This window comes from Pygoscelis adeliae, unplaced genomic scaffold (genome assembly GCF_000699105.1).
Source record: "Pygoscelis adeliae isolate BGI_AS28 unplaced genomic scaffold, ASM69910v1 Scaffold222, whole genome shotgun sequence".
Classification (NCBI taxonomy): domain Eukaryota; kingdom Metazoa; phylum Chordata; class Aves; order Sphenisciformes; family Spheniscidae; genus Pygoscelis; species Pygoscelis adeliae.
Genome location: NW_008824309.1, coordinates 2,015,026 through 2,036,539, shown reverse-complemented (window position 1 = coordinate 2,036,539; position 21,514 = coordinate 2,015,026). Strand labels below are relative to the sequence as shown.

The window sequence follows — 21,514 nt, the reverse complement described above, 5'->3', positions numbered from 1 at the left end:
TTATCATACCACTTGGACTCAATAACAGAAGGGTAACAGAAGTATCAGAGAACCGGAGCTTTTACAAGACTGCTGAATAGCAGAGAGAAATGAGATTGGTGTCCACGCTGTGAAGAGACTTCACTGTGAGCTCAAGAGGCACCTTTCTTGTTTTGTCTGTCTGCAGAGCAATCAGCACAGGCAGGGCTGTGAATCAGCTACAGGATGCACATCTCTGCTGCAAAATAGGGAAAGGAAAGGAGTTCTGGGGAGACCGTAGGGACAATGAGGGCAAGTATCGCACCTAGGATGCGAGAGGGAGCTGTGGATGATGGTGGAAGCTGGGGCTATGGAAAGCAAACACTGGAGATACTGCAAAACATCCTTGGAAAGACTGTGGTGGGCTGAGAATCATGAGATGGGGGGTGGTGGTGAGGGTAATCACAATTCATTTTAGTTAGCTTCTGTTTCTTTATACAGGTCTTGCCTAGACAGATGAACATAAAGAAAATAAAGTCGTGAAGACATTCATGTATTGAAAAGGGGAAAATTACATTTAATATATGAGTTAAATTTGTGGAAAAATTATTGAACAGCTAAAAAGAGAAATAAAAAATTGCTTTCAGCTTTGCTTGAAGAACATAAGGCGTGTATTGTAGCTAAGTACCATCATAGTTGCACATCTCCATTATTTTTCTTGAAACAGATTTTTGTTGTCACTGTAATGCGTTCCCCCAAGGAAAACAGCTTTTTTTATTTAACAACAAAAAAAAAAGTTTCTAGGAGTAATTGACAGTGTTGTCATCAATGTTGACTTTTCTTCCCACCCTTTTCTGTGTTGAAGCAGAATAATCACTTCAGTCTTATGATGTTCTTGGTGATCTCTAAATTTTAGTATTTGATGCAGCTGGTTTGGTTTGGTGCTTCATGCATGACTTTTTTTAAGCCAAAACTTTCCCTGAGTTTCTGTTTAAAAAAAAAAAAAAAAACCAAACAGCTTTCAAATTGACTTTAAACATTTTCTAGATCAAAGACGGCAAGAGACAGCAAACCCAAGTCAGAAATTCATTGACTTCAATGACTATTTCCATTCTTGTCCTAGGGAAATGTTATGTTTACGTGGCATGTTTTAAAAGTTTAGAAAAACTCTTCAGTTCTAATTACATGGCCTAATTCTCAAAATCTTTGTGAAGTTTAGCTTTGTTGTCTCAGCTGTAACAACACTAGAACAACCCAATGTAGTTAGAGCAACCTAATGAGGAATATACTTGGAGAGTTGTTATAATCTTGGGCGGTTTTGGTGTGGCTGACAGGACTATGCACCATTTTGGACATTTCTTTCTGTTGCATTTAGGATGTACCGTGTAGGAACTTCCACCCTGAAATCCTTCAGTGAAGTCAAGTAAACTTGCCTTTAAGTAGCAGTTCAGGCAGATTGTTCACATTGTCATCTTGGTTTGCATTAGGTATCAGTTACTGAGAGGTGTCTTATTCTCTTGATGGTCTGTATAGAGAATTTAGCCTCCAAAAAAAAAAAGCAATCCAAAAGCAATAAGGATGCTTTTGAATCAAGTAAGACTTTCAGATTGTTTCCTACGAATTGCCAGATTTTGTAAAGTAGATCTTGTATTTTCCAAACTGAATGAGTACAAGCACTGTTTAACATGTCAATGGTATGTATGCACGCACCTAGCAATGTCACTGGTTTTAGAAGAAGAAGAAGTCTGAAAAAATTCAAGTTGTTCTATGCGAAACATTTTAGACAATTATAAAAAAAAATCTCTGTGTAATATAGATGAGGCTCTAGTTTATGAATGATATTGTCTCAGTTTTCTACTACTTTTACTGGAATGCTTGGAGGAAATGATTGTAAATACTGACATTTTAATTTTGGGTTTTATTATGTCAGTGTACAGTAACTTTATTTCTTGACTGTTCTTTTGCATGGTAAGCAACCTTCTCATTTTATAGTCTTCCATTTCCTGTCTTTTACTGGCAGTATTACTGCAATTGGGGAACTTTTTTAATATAAATAAAAACATTGAAAATATGGCTTTTATTATTCATCAAGCTATAATTAATCGTAAATGTTTATGCATGCTCAGTGGCAAAGACAGCCCTGGTCTAATGGGAATATAGGCCCATGTCATATGACACAGAATAATGCATTTCAATGGTCCATGTTAAGGAAGGATAGGGTTTGGACTAGTATTTACAGTTAAAAGCCTTTTTATCCTCTCTTTTTGGTGTCTCACCTTTTTCTCCTTTCCAGATTAAGTACCTGGCAGGTGCAAATGTTTGATACAATACACTTGTGTAATTTATGCGTATAGGAGGGTGGAAGAATATTACTGAAGAGGATATACATTAAATAGTTTTTATTTCTTTTTGAACGCTTTCACAGAATTCCCAACGTGTGAGCCACTAACTCAATTTATATGCAAAAATGGAAGATGCATTAGCAGCAAATGGCTCTGTGATTCAGGCAAGTATCAAGTGTTCCATATCTGAAATGAATATGGTAGACATTACATAAATATTTCTTTGATACTCACTCTTTTTTCTGAGACTGATATTGCCAGTTTGGCTGTTAAGTGGTCAGAGAATAAATACAATATTTTTAAATTATTGACCTGACCTAGAAAGCAGCAAAATTGGAACTTCATATAAGGAATGATGCAGTGGATATAGTAATAGTTACAAATAGTATATTCTGTAGAATGAACTGTGATGTAATCTTTCATTATTTATAAAAAAAAAAAAAAAGCTAAGCTGTCGCATATGAAAGTATTTTTTACTTTTAGAAAACAAAATAATTCCAGTGACCAAAATACCTAATTTTTCGTTCATTGTGGGCAAGTTCAATTTCATAAATAGTATCTCTCAGGAGGGAAGGCCAGGAAGACTTTACAATGCAGTTATTTCTTTTGTCTGAAAGAACACATTTTTGAATGACAGCTGTTCAAATGAATCTTTCCTCAGAGCTTGTGATGTGGGAGTGGTATCGTGCCCATCCTAATAACATTGGGTTGGTTCTTCATCCACCACAGCATTTGATATTGCTATAATTTTATGAGGCTGACAGGAATTCATAGTCGTAAATGGACCGATTCCCCAAATTATCACAGTGTGCTTACTGAAAGTCTGTGCAAGGAGTCCCTTTAGTGTTTACCTAAAAGTTACGTTTATCTTTTCCTTCCCTTGGTGATCACATTCAAATGATGGGAATTGCCTTAAGATTGTTGTAATGACTACGACATTAGAGTAATGAGAAACTACATTCCACCCTTATTTATCTGCTGCTGTCTTTTTCCACCTTGCACTATTACAAGTGCATGGAAACAACATTTGTAATACTATTGAAAAGAAATTCTGACATCAGGTTTTCATTTTGGTTCATATGAAGCTCTTTGTGCGTGTACGTAACTGTCTAAGTTAACTTAATGAATCACTGAGAATAAAGTAAAACGACTGCGTTTGGAAGCCTGTGTAGTTACACATGACTGAAGAAATGAAGAAAATCTACAGCCTTCTCATGCTTGCTGGTGTCTGTGATTGAATAACTGTGAATAAGTGCAAGGGGTTAGACTATCCAAAATGACAGAGAGTCAAGTGCTGTTGGTAAATTAGACTTAAGGAATTACTTGCATTAGAAATAATTTTACCATATGCCTGCGGGCAGTAAACATACTGTTTTATTTACTGCACGTTATTTTTCTCTTCCCTTTTTGGAAATATCTTTTTCTCCTCACATCTTTTATTCAGATTTTTTTACCTTTTAAAATAATTAAAAAAATTAATATTTGCAGATGACGACTGTGGTGATGGAAGTGATGAACTAGGCTGTGTTCACTCGTGTTCTGCTGATCAGTTCAGATGTTATAACGGTAGATGTATCCCAAGTCACTGGGCGTGTGATGGTGACAATGACTGTGGAGATTTCAGTGATGAAACCAAAACAAACTGCAGCAAGGAAGGTTAGCTGGTTTTTTCTTCCAACATTTTAATACTTATAAACACAGAGAATACTTTATTATAAATACAGAGGACACATCTTCAGTCAGTGGAAAAAGAAAATGCTTTTAACCCTGGTAAAGATTGGAATGGAAAATATGTCAAGTATAATATGATAATGCAGAAGTGTATCATAGAAGAAGAATGCATTTGGAAACAAAATGGGTATTATACTGAGATAAGTTTTGTATTTTTACTTTACTGATTTATTCTAAATGTGATGCTTGTCCTTTTACAGAGATGCATGCTACCTAGATAGAGAGACAGTAAGCAGCATTCCTTAAGTTGTCATTTATATTTTCTGGGGTTTTTATGCAGTAACACTCTCATTTTTGTGTGATCCAAGTTTTTGTGGTGTTTTTTTTTCAATAGTGTTACTGAAGCATAAAAATGTTTTAACAAACTACAGTCCCATTTAAATGCAATACATAGTATTTATTTGGGTGGGGAGAGAAGGGGAGGATGCTTGTAGATCAGGATAAAGAATTATCAGATAAGAAGGAGGGAATATTTTTCTCTCAAATTTTTCTCATCGTGATTTTTCCACAACAAAGTAACTGTACACGATTTTATTGGTTCTTTTTCATGAGTTTATATTCTACATCTAGCTGCAGACCTCATACAAATAGATGAATTAGCAGAATGCTGCGCGTGAGTGAAGTCCTTAATTTGTATATATTCACAAAATTTATTATTATTATTTATCTGTATCAAAATAATTGGTCTGGAACTAAACTGCTCACTTTCCCCCCTGTTCACATCCATCTCAGAGCTTAAAGTCCCACTCTACCTCTTTATACAATGCCATATTATATTGGGATTTGCACCACTGCCTCTGAAATAGCACTTTTACACAGTTGTTGTCAGTTCATACATTTTCTGGTCCTGCTCTGCTACATGATGTACACTTGTCCAACAACTTGTCTTTGTTTTATTTACAATAGAATGCAAGAATGCAGAATATTTAGAAAAAAAAACAAAGCAACTTTTAACGAAATAAACTGTATATTTATAGACAGTGCTATAAGAATTTATTCAGATAATGCTTTTTGGTACAAACAGGAATGTATAAGCTTATCATTACTTACAGTACATTATTGTCGTTTGTATGTTATGAAATACTAGAAATACAGTGGTAATAGTTTGGGAGAGAGAGGGCAAGGATAAAATTGAAAAGGCCGTAATCTAGAAAATACTCAGAGAATTAAGTATGTGATGAATAGTTAAAATCACATAGTTATTGTGTTTTGAAGCATTCAAGACTGATTCCATAGCTGCACTGAACTGATTTTCATTGCTGTGGAATTCAGAAAGGCTACAACTAGTCTGCCAGTGCTGTAATAGCACAAGGCAGGCAGGTGTCGGGGCCAGAACCCTTGTGTCAGTTACAGCAGAGGTGTGACCTTTCATGTTTTGTGAACTAGGAGATGGACCTTGTTGGAAAAAAGAGGAGAATGAAGGAGGAGGAGGGAATGTAGCTTGAGGGTGAGAGGCAGGGCTTACGAAGCACCAGGAAAACTGCATCAGCCTTGGCCCTCCTTACATCTCCAAATTCATTCTTGTCCGACAGCTGTGCAAAAAAAATAAATTGGTATTTACCTTGAGCCTGTGGTGGAAGGGGGAGAGTGAAGGGAGTGAGCAGGGTAAGAAAGAGGTTGTCTGAAGTTTGTGTTGGAGTGATGAGTTAGAAAGGAATAGTGGCTTTTGAGTCTTATACCTGGGGACTCTGATTTTGGCTTTGTTTAGGAAGGGGGATTCTAAGTCATTGTAGACTTGGCATGGAAAAAACTCACATGAGCAAGTTCTTCAATGTAATTCCTATTTTTCTAAGAAACTCCCTCTCCTGGAAGATGCAATGGGAAGGAATTTCAGTGCAGTCCTGATGGGAACTGTGTTCCTGAGTTGTGGCGCTGTGATGGAGAAAAGGACTGTGAAGATGGTAGTGATGAAAAAGGCTGTAATGGAACTATACGACTATGTGATGAAAAAACAAAGTTCTCCTGCAAGAGTACAGGTATATGCTTGCAGATATGTTTTGGTCTCATTTACTCATTGTGTGTGTCTGTCTGTGTGATTTGATCACGTATCTACTGTTTGAATACTGCTTTTAATGTTTAATGCTACTGAGGTGATGTTACTCATTGTACTCATACCAGGAGAAGAATATTAATATATTTCCCCTAACCTGTTTTCTGATTTACAATATAAAATGGATGGGTTTTGAAATTACTTAAAGCTGAAACTGTTCTGTATGACAGTACCTCAAACCAAATACTTAAATGTAGCATTTAATAGTACTTCGAAGTCCAGGTATTTTCTTCCGTTTTCCATCTTTGGCCCTAGAAGGAAGTTGATTGAAATAGTATAAAGTAATTAGCTAGAAGACTTCAAAGAATTAGAACTACAGCACTGGAATACCAAACCGCAATATTGGAAGAAAAATATATTCTTTGAGAATGTTTAAAATCAAATTCTGCTAAGTATACTTCATCAAAAAATGTGAAAAGAATGAGACAATCTTTACATGAGGATATTTTGCAAAATAATGCTTAGATGGAACATTTTCTTAAGGGACAGTCCAGTTAAGGAAGAAATTAATATATGTCAGCATTGTATTAATCTTTTTACAATTTCTTTCAAAGCTTAATGAAATATTGGGGGTAAAATAACTTTTAAAAGCAAAACTCTATTCTGGATATAACAAGTAGTAATATTGTTGCCATTAGGCAACTATAATTATTACAGGAAAGAACCCACTCTAATGCCTCTGTTATAGCTAAGCATGATAAATGTTGCAGTCTAGTTACGTCAGCTCTGTCCAAAAGTATTTGTGAACGTGTGTGGATACAGAGAGATACTTTATTCAAATCTACAGTGTGAACAGCGTTCATTTTTAATAAGTGAACTACTTTAGGATGTCTTAGAAATGCTTGGAGGTTTGCTGCTACTTGGATTTTATAGTGTCATGGTTTAACCCCAGCTGGCAACTAAGCACCACCCAGCCGCTCACTCACTCCCCCCAGTGGTGGGATGGGGGAGAGAACCCAAAGAGTAAAAGTGAGAAAACTCGTGGGTTGAGGTAAAGACAGCTTAATAGGTAAGGCAAAAGCCGCGCACACAAGCAAAGCAAAACAAAGAATTCATTTACCACTTCCCATGGGCAGGCAGGTGTTCAGCCATCTCCAGGAAAGCAGGGCTCCATCATGCCTAACGGTGACTTGGGAAGACAAACGCCATCGCTCTGAACGTCCCCCCCTTCCTCCTTCTTCCCCCAGCTTTATGTGCTGAGCATGATGTCATATGGTCTGGGATATCCCTTTGGTCAGTTGGGGTCAGCTGTCCTGGCTGTGTCCCCTCCCAACTTCTCGTGCCCCCCCAGCCTGCTCATTGGTGGGGTTGGGTGAGAAGCAGAAAAGGCCTTGACTGTGTGTCAGCACTGCTCAGCAATAACGGAAACACCCCTGTGTTATCAACACTGTTTCCAGCACAAATGCAAAACACAGCCCCATACTATGAAGAAAATTAACTCTATCCCAGCCAAAACCAGGACATATAGAAATCATAATGCCCAGATTAAAAAATATGGAATACTGAATTTTGTCTAAACATACATTTCGTTTTGTGTTCTTACAGTTTCCATAAAGATGTATGGAACAAGTAGCTGTTAAATGAAATAGCTTCAATAGGTAAAAAGGTATAATTCACTTTTAATAGAATGTCCCGTTCCCTGAAATAGACTGATAGAAACCCTGACACAGGAAATACACTTCTTCCGGATACTGTCTTTTTCCTAGTGCTTAAATGGGGAAAAGGTCTCAAATTATGGTGCCTCATTATACGCTTAGCTATGTGTACAGTTGTGCACAAGGAAGGCAATATCTCAGTCAGTCTACAGGATGAAGGGTGAAATATGACTTCTTCAGCTGCCACATATAAATACAGCAAAAAAACTATTTTCATCAAACGTTGGCTAAATTCAAGGGTATGTGGCTTTGATTTAGAGGAAAATGCAATCATGCTTGTTGGTTGTGTGGAAACATCACTTTAGGAATCAGTTGTGACAATTTCATCCATAATTTTTTTTCTTTCACTATTTTCCTTCCATCAGTCCTGGAAGGAGCAAAACTGCTGTTCTGGAGGAGACATGTTGGTAATGCATTGGAACAGAAAACAGCAGAAGCAAATTTTTGTTTAGCTACTTTTCAGTTTAATTCCATATGGCAGGACAAATGATTAATAATGTTTTTTATGAGAAACAGTTTCTGTCGTGATCCTCTCAGGTTCCAGAATAAACGTGATTTTCTCTGTGGATTATTCTAAAGAATACTGTCTAGCTTCCCCATTTATGAGAAATGTTCAGCTGAGGAGGAATTGGCTAATTCTTCCCTTATAGATTCCTAGGTGGTGGCATCTGATTTCCTAATACAGAATATGATGGGTCTGGGTAGGAACGTGTGTATGGAGGGAGGTGAAACAGCCAATACATTTTGAGGGAAATTACAGTTGGTGAGAACAGTAATAGTGAAATGTTACTGCCCACTTTTTTGCTTACTTCTTTTTTTGTTTTATGGCTGTAAATAGTAGCTGCAGAGTCTTTCCTTACTGTAGTTTTTATTTGCTCTGGTTAATCTGTCACAATGCCACAGACACGCGTGTCATGTTACAATTACAGCATTTGTCAGCCTTCAGCCAAACATGATTTTTCTGCTTAGAGTAATGGTGGTCTCAAGAATCCATCATATCCAGCCCCTTTTCTGATATGCACTTAAGAATATCCAATAGAGGGTATTCTATAACTTATATAGATAGCCTTTTAGTAATTTGCCTCTAACAGTTGAACATTTTTTCCTAATAAGTCATCTGAATCTTTGCTGCAAGCTTAGTTGATTGTGTTCATCTTTTCATTGGTATAAAAATCTTTTGAATATTGAAGGACTTCTGTCATATGTCTCCTTAACCATATTTTTTGCTGAAGAAACAAATTCTTGTTTTTTTCCCTCGCACATCATCTATTTTTTTTAATATTTTTAAAACTTTAGTGTTTCTGTTGGCCTCACTGGAACCGTCCGACCTGTGCAGCTCTTGAGCTGCGGTATCCGAAGTCAGCCAAAATGCTCAGGGCACTTGAGTTAACAGATTTCAGAATGACGTTTCTAATTTTTTCAAGAACATCACATGGTTGTTTGTGGTGATGTGTGATGAAAAATATACTAGAGTTTGCGCATCAGTAGGATATGAGATGCAATAACTACCTGATTGAGATTGACTACTGTTGGACTGCTTCTAGCCAGTTATTTTCTGCTTTTAAATTAGATTAGACTTCTTTTAAATTAGACTAGACTAAATTAGAATAGACTAAGATCCAACTTCCTATTTTAAATTCTGATTCTGTCCTTCAAAAATTATTACAGGCATGTACTTCAACTCAGTTTTATGAACTATATAAATCTATCCTTTTTATTCCATCTTCCTACTTTGCAGTTAGTAGTACTGGACCAAGAGCAGAATCTGTGCAATCTCACTTTAAAAGTCATCTAATTACTCTAATGAAGATAATCAAGTACTTCTGTGAAGACAAATGCAAAAAAGCCATGAATACTTCAGTATAGTAAGCAGAAGATCTGAACTGTATTGTATATTTGTCATACTTACTGCTTCTTATATTTCTTTCAAGAAGCGGTTAATTTTGTATCTTACCATTTTTGATGCTACCCTGTGGGCTATTATTTTGTACTTCTTTTTTCTCACATGTTAATAATATCCTAGAGGAAAAAAAAAAAAAAAAGATGAGGGAAGAAGTAGGATTTCTTTGGAATGGAAAATAAGGACTGTACAAAGAGAGGAAATAAAGTCAAGGGGTGGTCATTGCAGTGATACTGGAAGAGGAGGACAGCAGCAATAGTACTGTCTGGATGGGGAGTGTAAGTCAAGATACAAGTATGTGACAAGTAGAGAAGAATGGAGAGAAGTTGATACTGAGGAAGGCAGGGAAGAAAGGGTTTTTGAGAAAGAAGGTGATGAGGAAATTGGTAGGGCAATTAAGCCCTCACAGATTAAGTGAGGGCTGAGGAGGAGGAAAGAGTTACTGTGGAGCAATATGGCATGAGAGGAGTTTTGGAAGAGGAGAAGATTTAGTAAGAGCATAAGAATAGGAAGCGTGGAGGAGTTCAAAGGGTGGATGGAAAGGATATCGGTCATAAGGTGGGTTTACCAGCATTGCTTCCACTTGTTCCCTGCCTGCTCCGTCTCATTAGAGCTGCACATCTTGTGCAACTACTTTAAGAACCTTTTTGAACATACTGATGGTTCAGAATGATGAAATTTCTAACTGGAGGGGTGGATTCAGTTGACATGAAAAATATAAATAAAAAGAAACCACCACCACAGCAAGTAAACTAGCAAATGATATATGTTGTTCCAATACTGTTTTGATCCTCAGTTCATATTATCATTGTTTCCTGTGGTAACAGCTGTCTTCTTGAGGCCCTGAAATTTTTTCTTCTGTCTCATCCAGGAGACATTTATAAACATCTGCTTTCTACTAAAAGCTTTTAAATACCAGAAATGATCATGTTCTTGAACCAAAGTAGTTCAGTCTAAGTCTCAGGTTTGTTCTACAAGACAAGCAAGATCACTGACCATCACAACATTTTGTTAAATACTTCAGATTAGAACATCCTTTCATTTTTATAGGAATGCGATTGAGTCCATTCTGTAGGTTAGGAAGACATTACAGCTTTAGGCAGTAAGAAGTAACTGTAAGAGGAAACTGAATGCAATTAACACTCCACCAAAGTAGTTTTCCTACAGTTGAATATATAATCAGTCAAAAAAATTTCCTGGGCTCAGTATCCCAACAAAGACTGAACAGACAGAAAAAGTTAATTCTGTTGTACTTGCTAGTATTTGTAGGAAATAGAAAATGTTGGAGAAGCATTTGGACATGGCTTTCCCACATACTTGTTGCTTCAGAACTTCTGATTCAGTACTTTACACGTAATTCTTCTGTGTTACACAAAAGAGCTATGCAAAAGAACAGATATATTCATTGAGTTAATTAATTTGTGATGGAATTTTACTAAAAAAAGTTCCTGGAAACCAAAAATGTGAATTTCAATAAGAGGCAATAAAGCAAAAATACTTAAGTGAATTTTAAGTCATGATTTCAAGACAGTCATAATACTTCATTAAGTCCATCTCTTTACAGTTTTGGCAAAGATTAATTCCTTGTAAGTATATTCCACTTAAGAACATGTCATAGCTATCATAGTGGAAGGCAAATCTTCTATTATAAAATATATCTTCATTAATGTAAGAGAAAGGCAGGAAAACTGATTTGCTCTCTAAACACTTGTATGTATAAAAGATTAAAAAACAGATTAGGAGCTCTACTGGAAGCAACGTCAATTTACTCTGGGATCTGGTTAGTTTGCTTGACGTTGTCGTTTTTCATTAGCTTTCATTCCACTGCTATGTTATAATAATGTATAAAATCAATGGTCATTTCAGGTTAACGATGAATATGGACACTTTTTGAAACACTTGCGATTGCATGTAAGGATAAACTGCATACATATCATGCTTACAACTTTGTTTTCTTGTGTCTGTGCAATTCTGTCTTTTCAGTGTAGGATATTTGGGACTTTGACCATTATAGAAAATGGTGAAAGCTTTTAATTCTAATTGACACCACTCCCTGTTTAAGTTTTCCGGGTGATTTTACACTGGTAAATTTACATTCTGTTGTTTGAAGCTACACACTCGCTGTAGTATGATCCTGAATTTCACTTCTTGCTTTTCTTCAACAAAAGTGAAAGCGGTCTCACATTTGCCTCGTGACATGCTACAGAAACAGTTTTTTTTTCATTGTTCTTGCTTCACTGTATTTTATCCCATTGTCATTCTGTGAGGATGATGGCACCCTTCCCATTAAAAGAAGACTAAAATATCAAACGAAAAGCATTACGCTAATCTTAAGCAAATATTTCCTTTAAAGGAAACTGTATTATGGCAGACAGTAGAGTTACAGTTAGGGACAGTTGCTACACTGTGTGGAATCTATTTTGAGGTGGTTTTATATTGAACCATGTCATGGGCAATACAGATTAAAAGACAGCCTGTATTGAATTTGGCCCTGACGTGCATTAAAGAACCAAGGAGATTAGAGTTTGACCCTAGTTGATTATTTCACACACTCACTCTCTTTCTCCCTCCCTCCCCCCCCTCGTCTGCAAACTTACTGAGGGTGCACTCGATCCCCTCATCCAGATCATTGATAAAGATATTAAAGTAGTGTCAGTTCATGCTGTGCAAGTTTGCAGTTACCAGTCTCGGGCGTAACCAGCCAGTCCCTGGGCATCCACGAGCATTGCTGTCAATGGATCCACACGCTTCCTGGATCTTCCTTCCCATTCCAGACTGATTTTTCTCTACCTAAATAGTTTATATGCAGAAACACAGTGCAAGATCAGCTTCCTAACCCGTGCTTCTACCTGTTAGAATCATAGAGTAGAATCATGGAATCATTTAGGTTGGAAAAGACCTTTAAGATCATCGAGTCCAACCGTAAACCTAATACTGCCAAGTCCACCACTAAACCATGTCCCTAAGCACCATATCTACACGTCTTTTAAATGCCTCCAGGGATGGCGACTCACCAGAGACAATGTCTCTTTATTAATTGAAGAATAAAGTACATGCCACTTGTGTTCAGTCCAGGTGTTATCAAAATTTACAGCTAGCCCCTAGTGGTTGTAGCTAGCAAGTCACAAGTTTATGCTTGAGAACTGAAGAATAGTTTGGGACAGGAGCACACACACATGCACACCTGTTAAGTGGTAGCATTCACAATCTTGGCTATTTTTCACCTATTAAAATCCCTGGCTTGGGTGATTCTAATTTAATATCTGCATGTTTTTTAAAGATCATAACCCCTTTCTCAATCAAGAGACTGTCTTGCACCTCTAAACATTGATGGTTAGCACAAAAGTGGAATTTTTTTTCCCCTTTTGAGGAGTGAAGGAAATTATCTGAAGCCTGGTTTGATAAAACTGAAATCATGTAAGAAATTTCATCTGCTGTAGTTATTTTGTCTAAAAGCTGATCATTTATCTGACATAATCTGGGAATGTATTGTGTATACTTCCTAATTAGCCATGCTAATAGAAAGTCATATACTGAAACATTGCTCCTGTGGAAGGCTGTTGGAGTAGAAGATAAAGGAAGAGAGATGAAGAAAAGCAGAAATTAAAAACAAAAAAAAAAGAACATTTTAGAATAATTTGGCATATTTAACAGATTATGAGGACGTGTCCTGCCTGTACACAGTTCTGTTCAGCATAGGAATAATTAGGATTGATGTTGTTTGGAAAATTAGACTGTCAACGCTGATGTGGATTATGCTTCAGAGTATAAGTACAAGTTGGTTTCTTTCTGTTCACCTAAGAGGAAAGTACTATTAATAGAAAAGCATAATTAAAAAAAAATATCTGTGTAATGTTACTGAAGTTTGCTTCCAGTCTGATTTCCTGTGTTTATTGTCTCTTTTCTCCAAGGGAGATGCATTAGCAAAGCGTGGCTATGTGATGGCGATATTGATTGTGAGGATCAGTCTGATGAGGATAATTGCGAGGGCTATATGTGTGGACCACCAAAATACCCTTGTGCTAATGATACCTCCATCTGCCTACAGCCTGAGAAGCTCTGCAATGGGAGAAGAGATTGTCCTGATGGATCTGATGAAGGCGATCTTTGTGGTACTTTTTAGACACATTTTCCTGATTATTCTTGATATTGTCTGTCACAATACTTACTGTTGAAAAAGCAGTTCTCACGTTAAACTTACTGAAATTTTATCAGTGGCCTATGTGAGGATTTTTATGTAATCTAAATCATACTGGTTTTGTGCTTCAAGTATTAGTTTTCCTCCAATAAGAGAAAACATAGTTCCTTAGGCAAGTCCTTCATTTCCTAACCCCTTAAAATACTCCTGGAGGTAAACAATTTAAAAGGCTCTGGTATATATGAAAGGATTTAAGCTAATTTGCAGTTCTCTCAAACTGCAGAAGCTTGAGTTGATAGAATCCTATCAGTATCTGTGTCGGAGTTCATAAAGAAATGCATTGGGATGACCAGGAGGAGTTAACATGTCTCCCTGAAGGTGGTGTTTGAAAGGATTTCATGGCATGTCAGACAATGTGGGTTATCTCAGCAAAATTGTATTCAGTAAGAAATGCACAAAAATAATTTGATAAATCTGACAGAAGTATATCCACTAACCTAACTGAATTATTATAAAACATATGCAAAGATAAAATGAATAGATTTTTAAAAGAATCTGTAGCAGTGGTATTGTACTATAGTGATGGTTTAGAGATAAGAAGTGAAACATGGTTTGTAGGAAAAAATTAGGTAATTTTATAATTCTTTTTTATTATATTAACAATTTGCCTCTCCCCACTGACCTTGCTTTGCATAAAATGTTTTACAGTCATGTCCAGTGTTTTGTTACAATGCATTTGGAGATGTTTACAAGCATTTTCACCCTCTAGGATCTATCTTTACTAGGAGAGCCTGCACTGGGCTGTGCTGAGTCACCTGAATTGCTTAGCATAGGAGGCAGAGTTCACGGGCTGGGCAGCAGCTGCCGCGGGATATGGCAGGGAGATCTTTACCCTGTCCTGCTCTGTCGGTCTGCAGACTGGACTGTAAGAGGATATCTTAAATTCAGTGTTCCTCTGGAATATGTTAAGATTATGTTGTAGACCTAAATCCTCTGAGAGCTATGTATGAATCCCACGCTGTCTAGACTCCAGGTGAAAAAAATTATAGCATAAGGTCATTTATATTCTTTCTATGCTATTTCTGTGTTTGGACAATTATCTTCCTACTAGTAGTAGCCCATTATGACACCTACATCCTGTTGGATACTGTGTAGGGCCAAGCTTGGTTTTTAAACGTTGTTACAACTTTTAGACGGTGTGTTATTACTCAACAAGTATTTCAGCAGTTGTTAATTATTTAGTTTTAAAACATACCTAAGCATAAACTGAAGGACAAATATGGGATGAGGAGCAACACATTTGCATGTTAAAGGAGCTTGATCCTTTTTTGTCATGATAAAAAAACCACACAAAAAACCAAACTTGAAATCCGAACAAGGACTATTACAAGAAGGGCTTTTTTTTTTTTCAAGTGGGAAGGAAATAATTATTCTGTAGAAAACTGTTGTGTTTTACACATCTTATCACAAGTGAGCAAGGCTTTCAGAGACTTGTTAGAATCAAACAAAATAACTAAAAGACACAAATAGATTAAAAATAAAAGTGAAACCTAGTTTCCAGTGTAACAATGGACCAGTTTGGCCCTCCCGTTGATTCCCTGGATATCAGTAGTACTGTGAGGTAAGGAGCAGTTCTGTGGTTTTTTTCCTTCAGAGGTCACAGAATTTCTCACAGACACAATTATCATGCTTTTAATTCAGATGTTTTTAAGGTTTCACAAATCACGTTCAATCCATTTAGCAGAGCTTTACAAATAATCAGTTATCTGCAGAATATAATGTGAGAGCACTGATACAGAGAATGCAGAAGTAGTATTCTCTAGTGGCTGTTATTGAAAAAGGAGGAGAAAGAAACCCTGATTTTTAAATCTTATTTGTACGTGTTTCTTTGACAAGTTGCTTGGGGTATAGATACATAGGACTAAGAGTTGGAGCCTTCTCCCCGCAAGCTCAAGTGGCTGGAGGCAAGGAAAGTATTTGGGAAAGTATGCTTATTTCTTTGTACATCAGCTTTTGGTCACCATTGAAGGCGGTTGACCCATAATGGTCTTTGGACTGACTCTGTATGGACACTCTTTAATTCTGAAATGAATGAAATAATATGCATGAAAGTTTGTAAAAATGTATATACATTGTACATCTGCCATTCTAAAATCCTGAAAGATTGCTGTAAAGCTGCCATGCTGAATACCTGCAAATTAGATAATTTTAAAAATAAATATAGAAAGCTACATTTATATAGCTATATTTACATAGTTTAACAAATGTAAAATCCAGTTTGCGCTTCTTAGGGGCCTTTTCTGTGTTTTAGTTGACCTGGTGACTTTAAGAATATTCGGTATAACTGACAGCCCTTGTGGCCCTTAATATTTTTTTTTTTTGCCATGTTATTTCAGATGAATGTTCACTTAACAATGGTGGATGTAGCCATCAATGTGCCGTGGTTCCTGGAGGAAGAATTGTATGTTCCTGCCCTGCAGGATTCAGTCTTAGTATAGACAACAAAACTTGTGAGATTATGGATTACTGTACCAAGCACCTTAAGTGTAGTCAAGTATGTGAACAGCATAAAAATACTGTCAAGTGCTCATGTTACGAAGGCTGGAAGCTCAGTAAGGATGGAGAAAATTGCGTTAGTACTGGTAAGTTGAAATTCAGTGTATTTTCAATATTCCAGTTGTTAATAGCTGTTATGTCCATTTAGTGAGAGGTTATTTCCTTTTTTTTAAATCGGAAATAAAGGCTTGGATTATCCAAATGTGGGGCTGATAGCAATCTGAAGAACTCATTAAAGCTGTCCCTCTTCTTTAATGCAGGATGAAGGGGTATCGCAATATTAGTTCGTTGTTTATAAGACTTTCTAGGAATGTTGATACCAAATAATTTCTAAGTAATTTGAAGTTTTACACAGTTTTTCATGTATATATGAACATAGAATTTAATATGCAGGAGATATATATATATATGTAAGTGTGTGTGTATATATGGAATATGGGGGATTTACTATGTATTTTGAAAAAAATGGATCAATCTATGACATCATGATATTGATCAGTGTTACTTGAGGGTTCAGAAGTTTAATTTTGAACGTGCATGCACACACACAGTGTCAATTATCTGCTGCCTGTTAGCATTCACAATTTAAGCTATTTTTTCACCTACGACATTCTGGTTCTTGCTTTTTGACATCAGTAAGCCCATTCAGCTCACTAATCAAGAAGGAAACTAACCTAAGCCAAAACAGGAGAGGGGAATGCATTCCCCTCATTGTTCACTATTGATATGTACTGAAGCATGATCTAGAAACTATGTTAGGGGTGTCTTTTTCAAGTGCAGTGTGAGTATGTGTGTGAAATAAAAACACGTATGTGCAATATAAACTGTCATCACATCTTTACCCCCCCTGTAGGGAGTTTAAAATAGCATTGATTGTCTAGATTTTCAAAATTTCAGTTTAGGATTCTTTGATATTTTTATTCCTTATTATCTTTATTCTTTGATAGTACCTTACCAATTCTCAGTAGAAATATCTCCCAAACTGTCTGTCATTTATTTGGGTATTTCATAATTTAACAGATATCATGATTAAGATATTCCTGATTTATTCCAGATACTCAGCACTTCCTCAGATGAATCACATGAAAAAATACTGAATCAGTAAGCTAGAAATAAAAGCCCAAGTTTCCAATTGCTAGTCACCTGAAATAATTTAGTAGCTAGCAGCCAACTTAATGGTCCATATTTCAGAAAAGGCAAATTCTAATCCTTCTGCTTTGACAATGTTTGAGCTAATTAACAAAACATTTTAGAACCTTGTTACAGTAGTAACGAAGCCCATAATTTATTTATGGCCAAAATATGTATTGCATGTAATAAAAATAATGTTTCTCTTTGCCAAAACAAGTTAAAATTTAGTTTTATGTCAAGATGTTCTCTTAAATTACACATCTTGCCTTGAGCTATTTTTTAAATTCATTAAGAGTGTGGTTTACATTCATCAGGCCAGAATAACTGTTGTTATAATTTCCAGAATATCTCCAAATTGAATCTTTGTGTCTCCATAATTGTTACTATCATACGTAAATAGTACTACAGTATGAGATCAGGAACGTATATTGTTCAGATGTTACTGAGCTATGCTGATAATAGACTCTCAAATCATGCTTCACTGGCATATTACTGTGGCTCTGTATATGTGAACTTTATTTTATTGCTGTTAAAGTTCTTATTTTATGATACTGTTTCAGTCTTAGTCTCGTTGACTTTTAATCAATCTGATTTGTTTTATTATGGACATTTCCAATAATTCAAAAAGTGCGTTCTTACTGGATTACAGAAATGAAAGGATTAAAAGCATTTAAGACAGTAACTTGGTGGAGGAAAGCTTGAAACAAACTTTAAATTAAAGCAAATAGAAATGACCAGTATTTGGAAGGTAAGGGAAAAAAACCCAAAGTGAAATACACTCATCTGTGCTGAAAAGAAAAGTAAGACTATGGTTTCGCAGTTTTTCTTAAGCCCATGAGATATTTCTGCTTAATGTTTACTGATGTTGGTGAGAATCTGAAGTTACAAATTGATTTTCACAGATATTCTCAAAGAATGTAATATTAAATATATGATCTGAGACCGGTGATGTCAGCTGGTATAAAGAAAAATGATACCTTTCTTTACAAACTGTAAAGATACTATCCTAATGCCATCAAAGCTGCAATAAAATTATTCCATATTAAATATGACATGTGCTTTTATAGTCACTAATAATCTTGGCCCCTTTCAGCTTATTTCATTTGAAAGGCATGATAAATACTCTGAAGGACAGATCCTCTGATACTGTAGTTGTTGACTGTGTGAAGAGCATTTTAGTAAAGCGAGCACAATTTTGGTCTCATTTGTGAATCGGTTAGCCTCAAAATGTCCGTACCATCTATGTCTCTGTGCATGAGATCTTAAATGAACATAAAATAAATTTTAAAAGGTTTCATATAGTACTATTACAAGTAGAGTTCAGTGATCTTGCGAAGATAAACAGTCCCCTAAATGCCAAACTACTTCTTCAATAATACCAGTTGGTATAAAGTAATTCTTAGAATAGCCATAGTGATTTAAAATGCCTTTAACTGGGACTAGATGTGTATTATATTAAAGCAGTAACTAATAACCCTTTTTCCAGGAGAAAAAAATTACTCGGAGGAAAATTATTACCTTGCCCTCAGCTGCATTTTTTTGCTATCTAAAATAGCACTTTCCTATACACAGTCAAACATTTCACTAGTACACAGCAATAACGTGTAAAGTTAGTATGCGGCATTTCACTTTTTCAAAATATTGTAAAAACATTTAATTGAGTGTCCATCAGAAATCTAATGGGAATATGAATGCTGAAAATGCAGTAATGTATATGATTTTTTTTTAATGGCATATCAGAATCAAATAGTGTTTGTCAGAGGAATCTAATGAGTTACCAGAGAAATATAATGAGTTACAAAATAATAATTATATAGAAATAAATTGCTTGAATTGACCAGTTCTTTTCTTTTTCATTTCTCTTTCAATGTCTCTTTCAATGTCTTTCTCTTAGTTTCCCCTGTTTTTCCTTATTTCTGCTTATGTTCTCTTCGTTTTTGAGGGTTTTAAGTGTTGTGTTTTTCTCCTTCAGAGTTTCTTCACTTTCCCTATCTCTTGTTTTCATCTAGTTTGCTTTTTGCTGTTCTGGCATGTGTACTGTTACATTACTGACTTCCCAAAGACTAAATGTTTTATTCACGTTTGAATTTGTATTTATTGAACTAAAAGTATGCAACAGAGCTCCATTATTCAGATATAGAAAGTCAATATAAATTACATGTTTTCATACTTTTCTTCCTAGTTTCTTTTGGAACACATTACAAAATAAGTTGTGCTGATATATTCCATTTGCGCTCTTTTAGATGATAATAAGCATACAGAAAAAACCTGTTCTTGAAAGATATTTAAATTTCATGTTTATGTTCAGCCTTTCAGAATTTGGTGTAATAAAAGTTAGATGAACTCAGAAACACTTAGCTTATTATAGATGTAGTTAAAAAATGACTGTCAACCTTTTCGAAGCTGTGGGAACTCTGTTATATTACTAGATATATATATTTGGAAAAGAGGGTGATGTGTCTGTACGTTTGATCTGTTTTAGCTGGGTTTAAATTCAATTTTGTTATAATTTCCAGAGAGCTTTCAACACTGAAAGGGGGGGGGGCGCGGCGGGAAGGATGGTCCAACCCTCTCTGAGCAATGTAAAAGTTTTTTTTCAGACTCTTTACAAAGTTATCGTTTTCCTTTGAGGTAAATTTCATAAAAGCACAGTGTAGGTTGCTTGCTGTGCTACTGTTGTTACAGTAAGCTTCGGTTAGCATTTTTTCCAAGAAAGAATTTTAAATTAAAACCACTGGAAAAGGTGAAGCATTATTCTTTCTATACAGCCTTTTTTGAGTGTGTTGTTTAGGCAGCTTTCCTCTATCAGAATTTTTTCTTACAACTGTTAATGCAGTTCATGCTTTATGTTTGTATCATATATTTTATACACTTACCTATATGAGAAAAAAGCTTGGTGCAGTCATGAAATCAGAAGGTACAGAAATGTATGATTTTTCTCTAATAAATTATCAATTACTTTTCTTTAAAAACAGCTTTAAAGAATGGAATCAATAATCATTACATTGAATTGAGTTAAGGTGAGATTTTATGAAAATACTCCTAATCAATTGGTAAAATAAAAAGTACTTGCTATCAATTTCCAGAAGAGGAATCAAGTGGGAAAACAACATCAAATTTTTGTTTTATACAGTGATGGAAGCATAACCTTAAATAAAATTGATTCGATCCAGGCTGAAAATTCTAATTCACTATAATATAGCTCATTTTATACAGTCATTGAATGATAAGGTTGGAAGGAAGATCAAAGACTATCTAATACTGCTGCTGTTTATCTGCTTTCAAAGACCTTCAAGACACCGTCAGTGGTGAACTCCAAGTTTCCCAGGGGTGAGATGTTTCAGAGCCTCACTCTCCTTAAGATTTCTTTCCTAGTCTTTCTGAGTCTTCCTGCTCCAGTTTAAGCCTTTAATCCTTGGCCTACTTGTTATTTATACAGCAAAACCAAGATTTTTCCCATTTTCAATTCATCAGCCTTTTACGTCTTTGGAGAATTTTATGTGCTTCTACTTATCATCTTATTCCATTGGTTTTTAAATTAAGCAATTCCAGTTTGTTCATGCTTTCCTTGCAGGCCATACTTTCTAGACCTTTTACAACACTTGCTGATTTCCTCTTGCGTTCCTGTAGCTGATTCACATTCTTCTTTATGAGCCATGCTCAGAACAGGGTACAGTATTGTAGACTGTCTTCACCAAAGCTTAGGAGGAAGAAGTGGAAGGATTATGTCATATTTATTTCAAGTACAAACCTTGAGTTGACCTTATTTATAGTGCCATGCCATTGTTGATCTAATTTTCTAGATTCTTTCCTACAGATCTGGTATCCCATCAGTTATATACTCAATTTTATGTAGCTTATTATCCTTGAAATGTGGTATTTACTACACATACAATAATGGGGGGGGTTGTCAGGCAGTAATAAGTAAAACTCTAGACTACTCCAGTGTCTTGGGTTTGCATGGCAAGGTTTTGGTAGCAGGGGGATACAGGGGTGGTTTCTGTGAGAAGCTGCTAGAAGCTTCCCCTATGTCCGATAGAGCCAATGCCAGCC

The 21,514-nt window shown here is 35.9% G+C and overlaps 1 protein-coding gene across 1 annotated transcript in view; it reads left to right on the top strand.

Annotated features, from left to right (window-relative positions):
* The window catches only part of LRP1B (low density lipoprotein receptor-related protein 1B), a 614,444-nt gene that overhangs the window by 338,177 nt on the left and 254,753 nt on the right, over positions 1-21,514 (top strand). Inside the window, exons 19-23 of the mRNA XM_009319022.1 lie at positions 2,384-2,464; positions 3,789-3,956; positions 5,825-6,007; positions 13,548-13,748; positions 16,171-16,416. Coding sequence (XP_009317297.1) covers positions 2,384-2,464; positions 3,789-3,956; positions 5,825-6,007; positions 13,548-13,748; positions 16,171-16,416 — 879 coding nt within the window. The remainder of the gene's footprint in view (positions 1-2,383; positions 2,465-3,788; positions 3,957-5,824; positions 6,008-13,547; positions 13,749-16,170; positions 16,417-21,514) is intronic.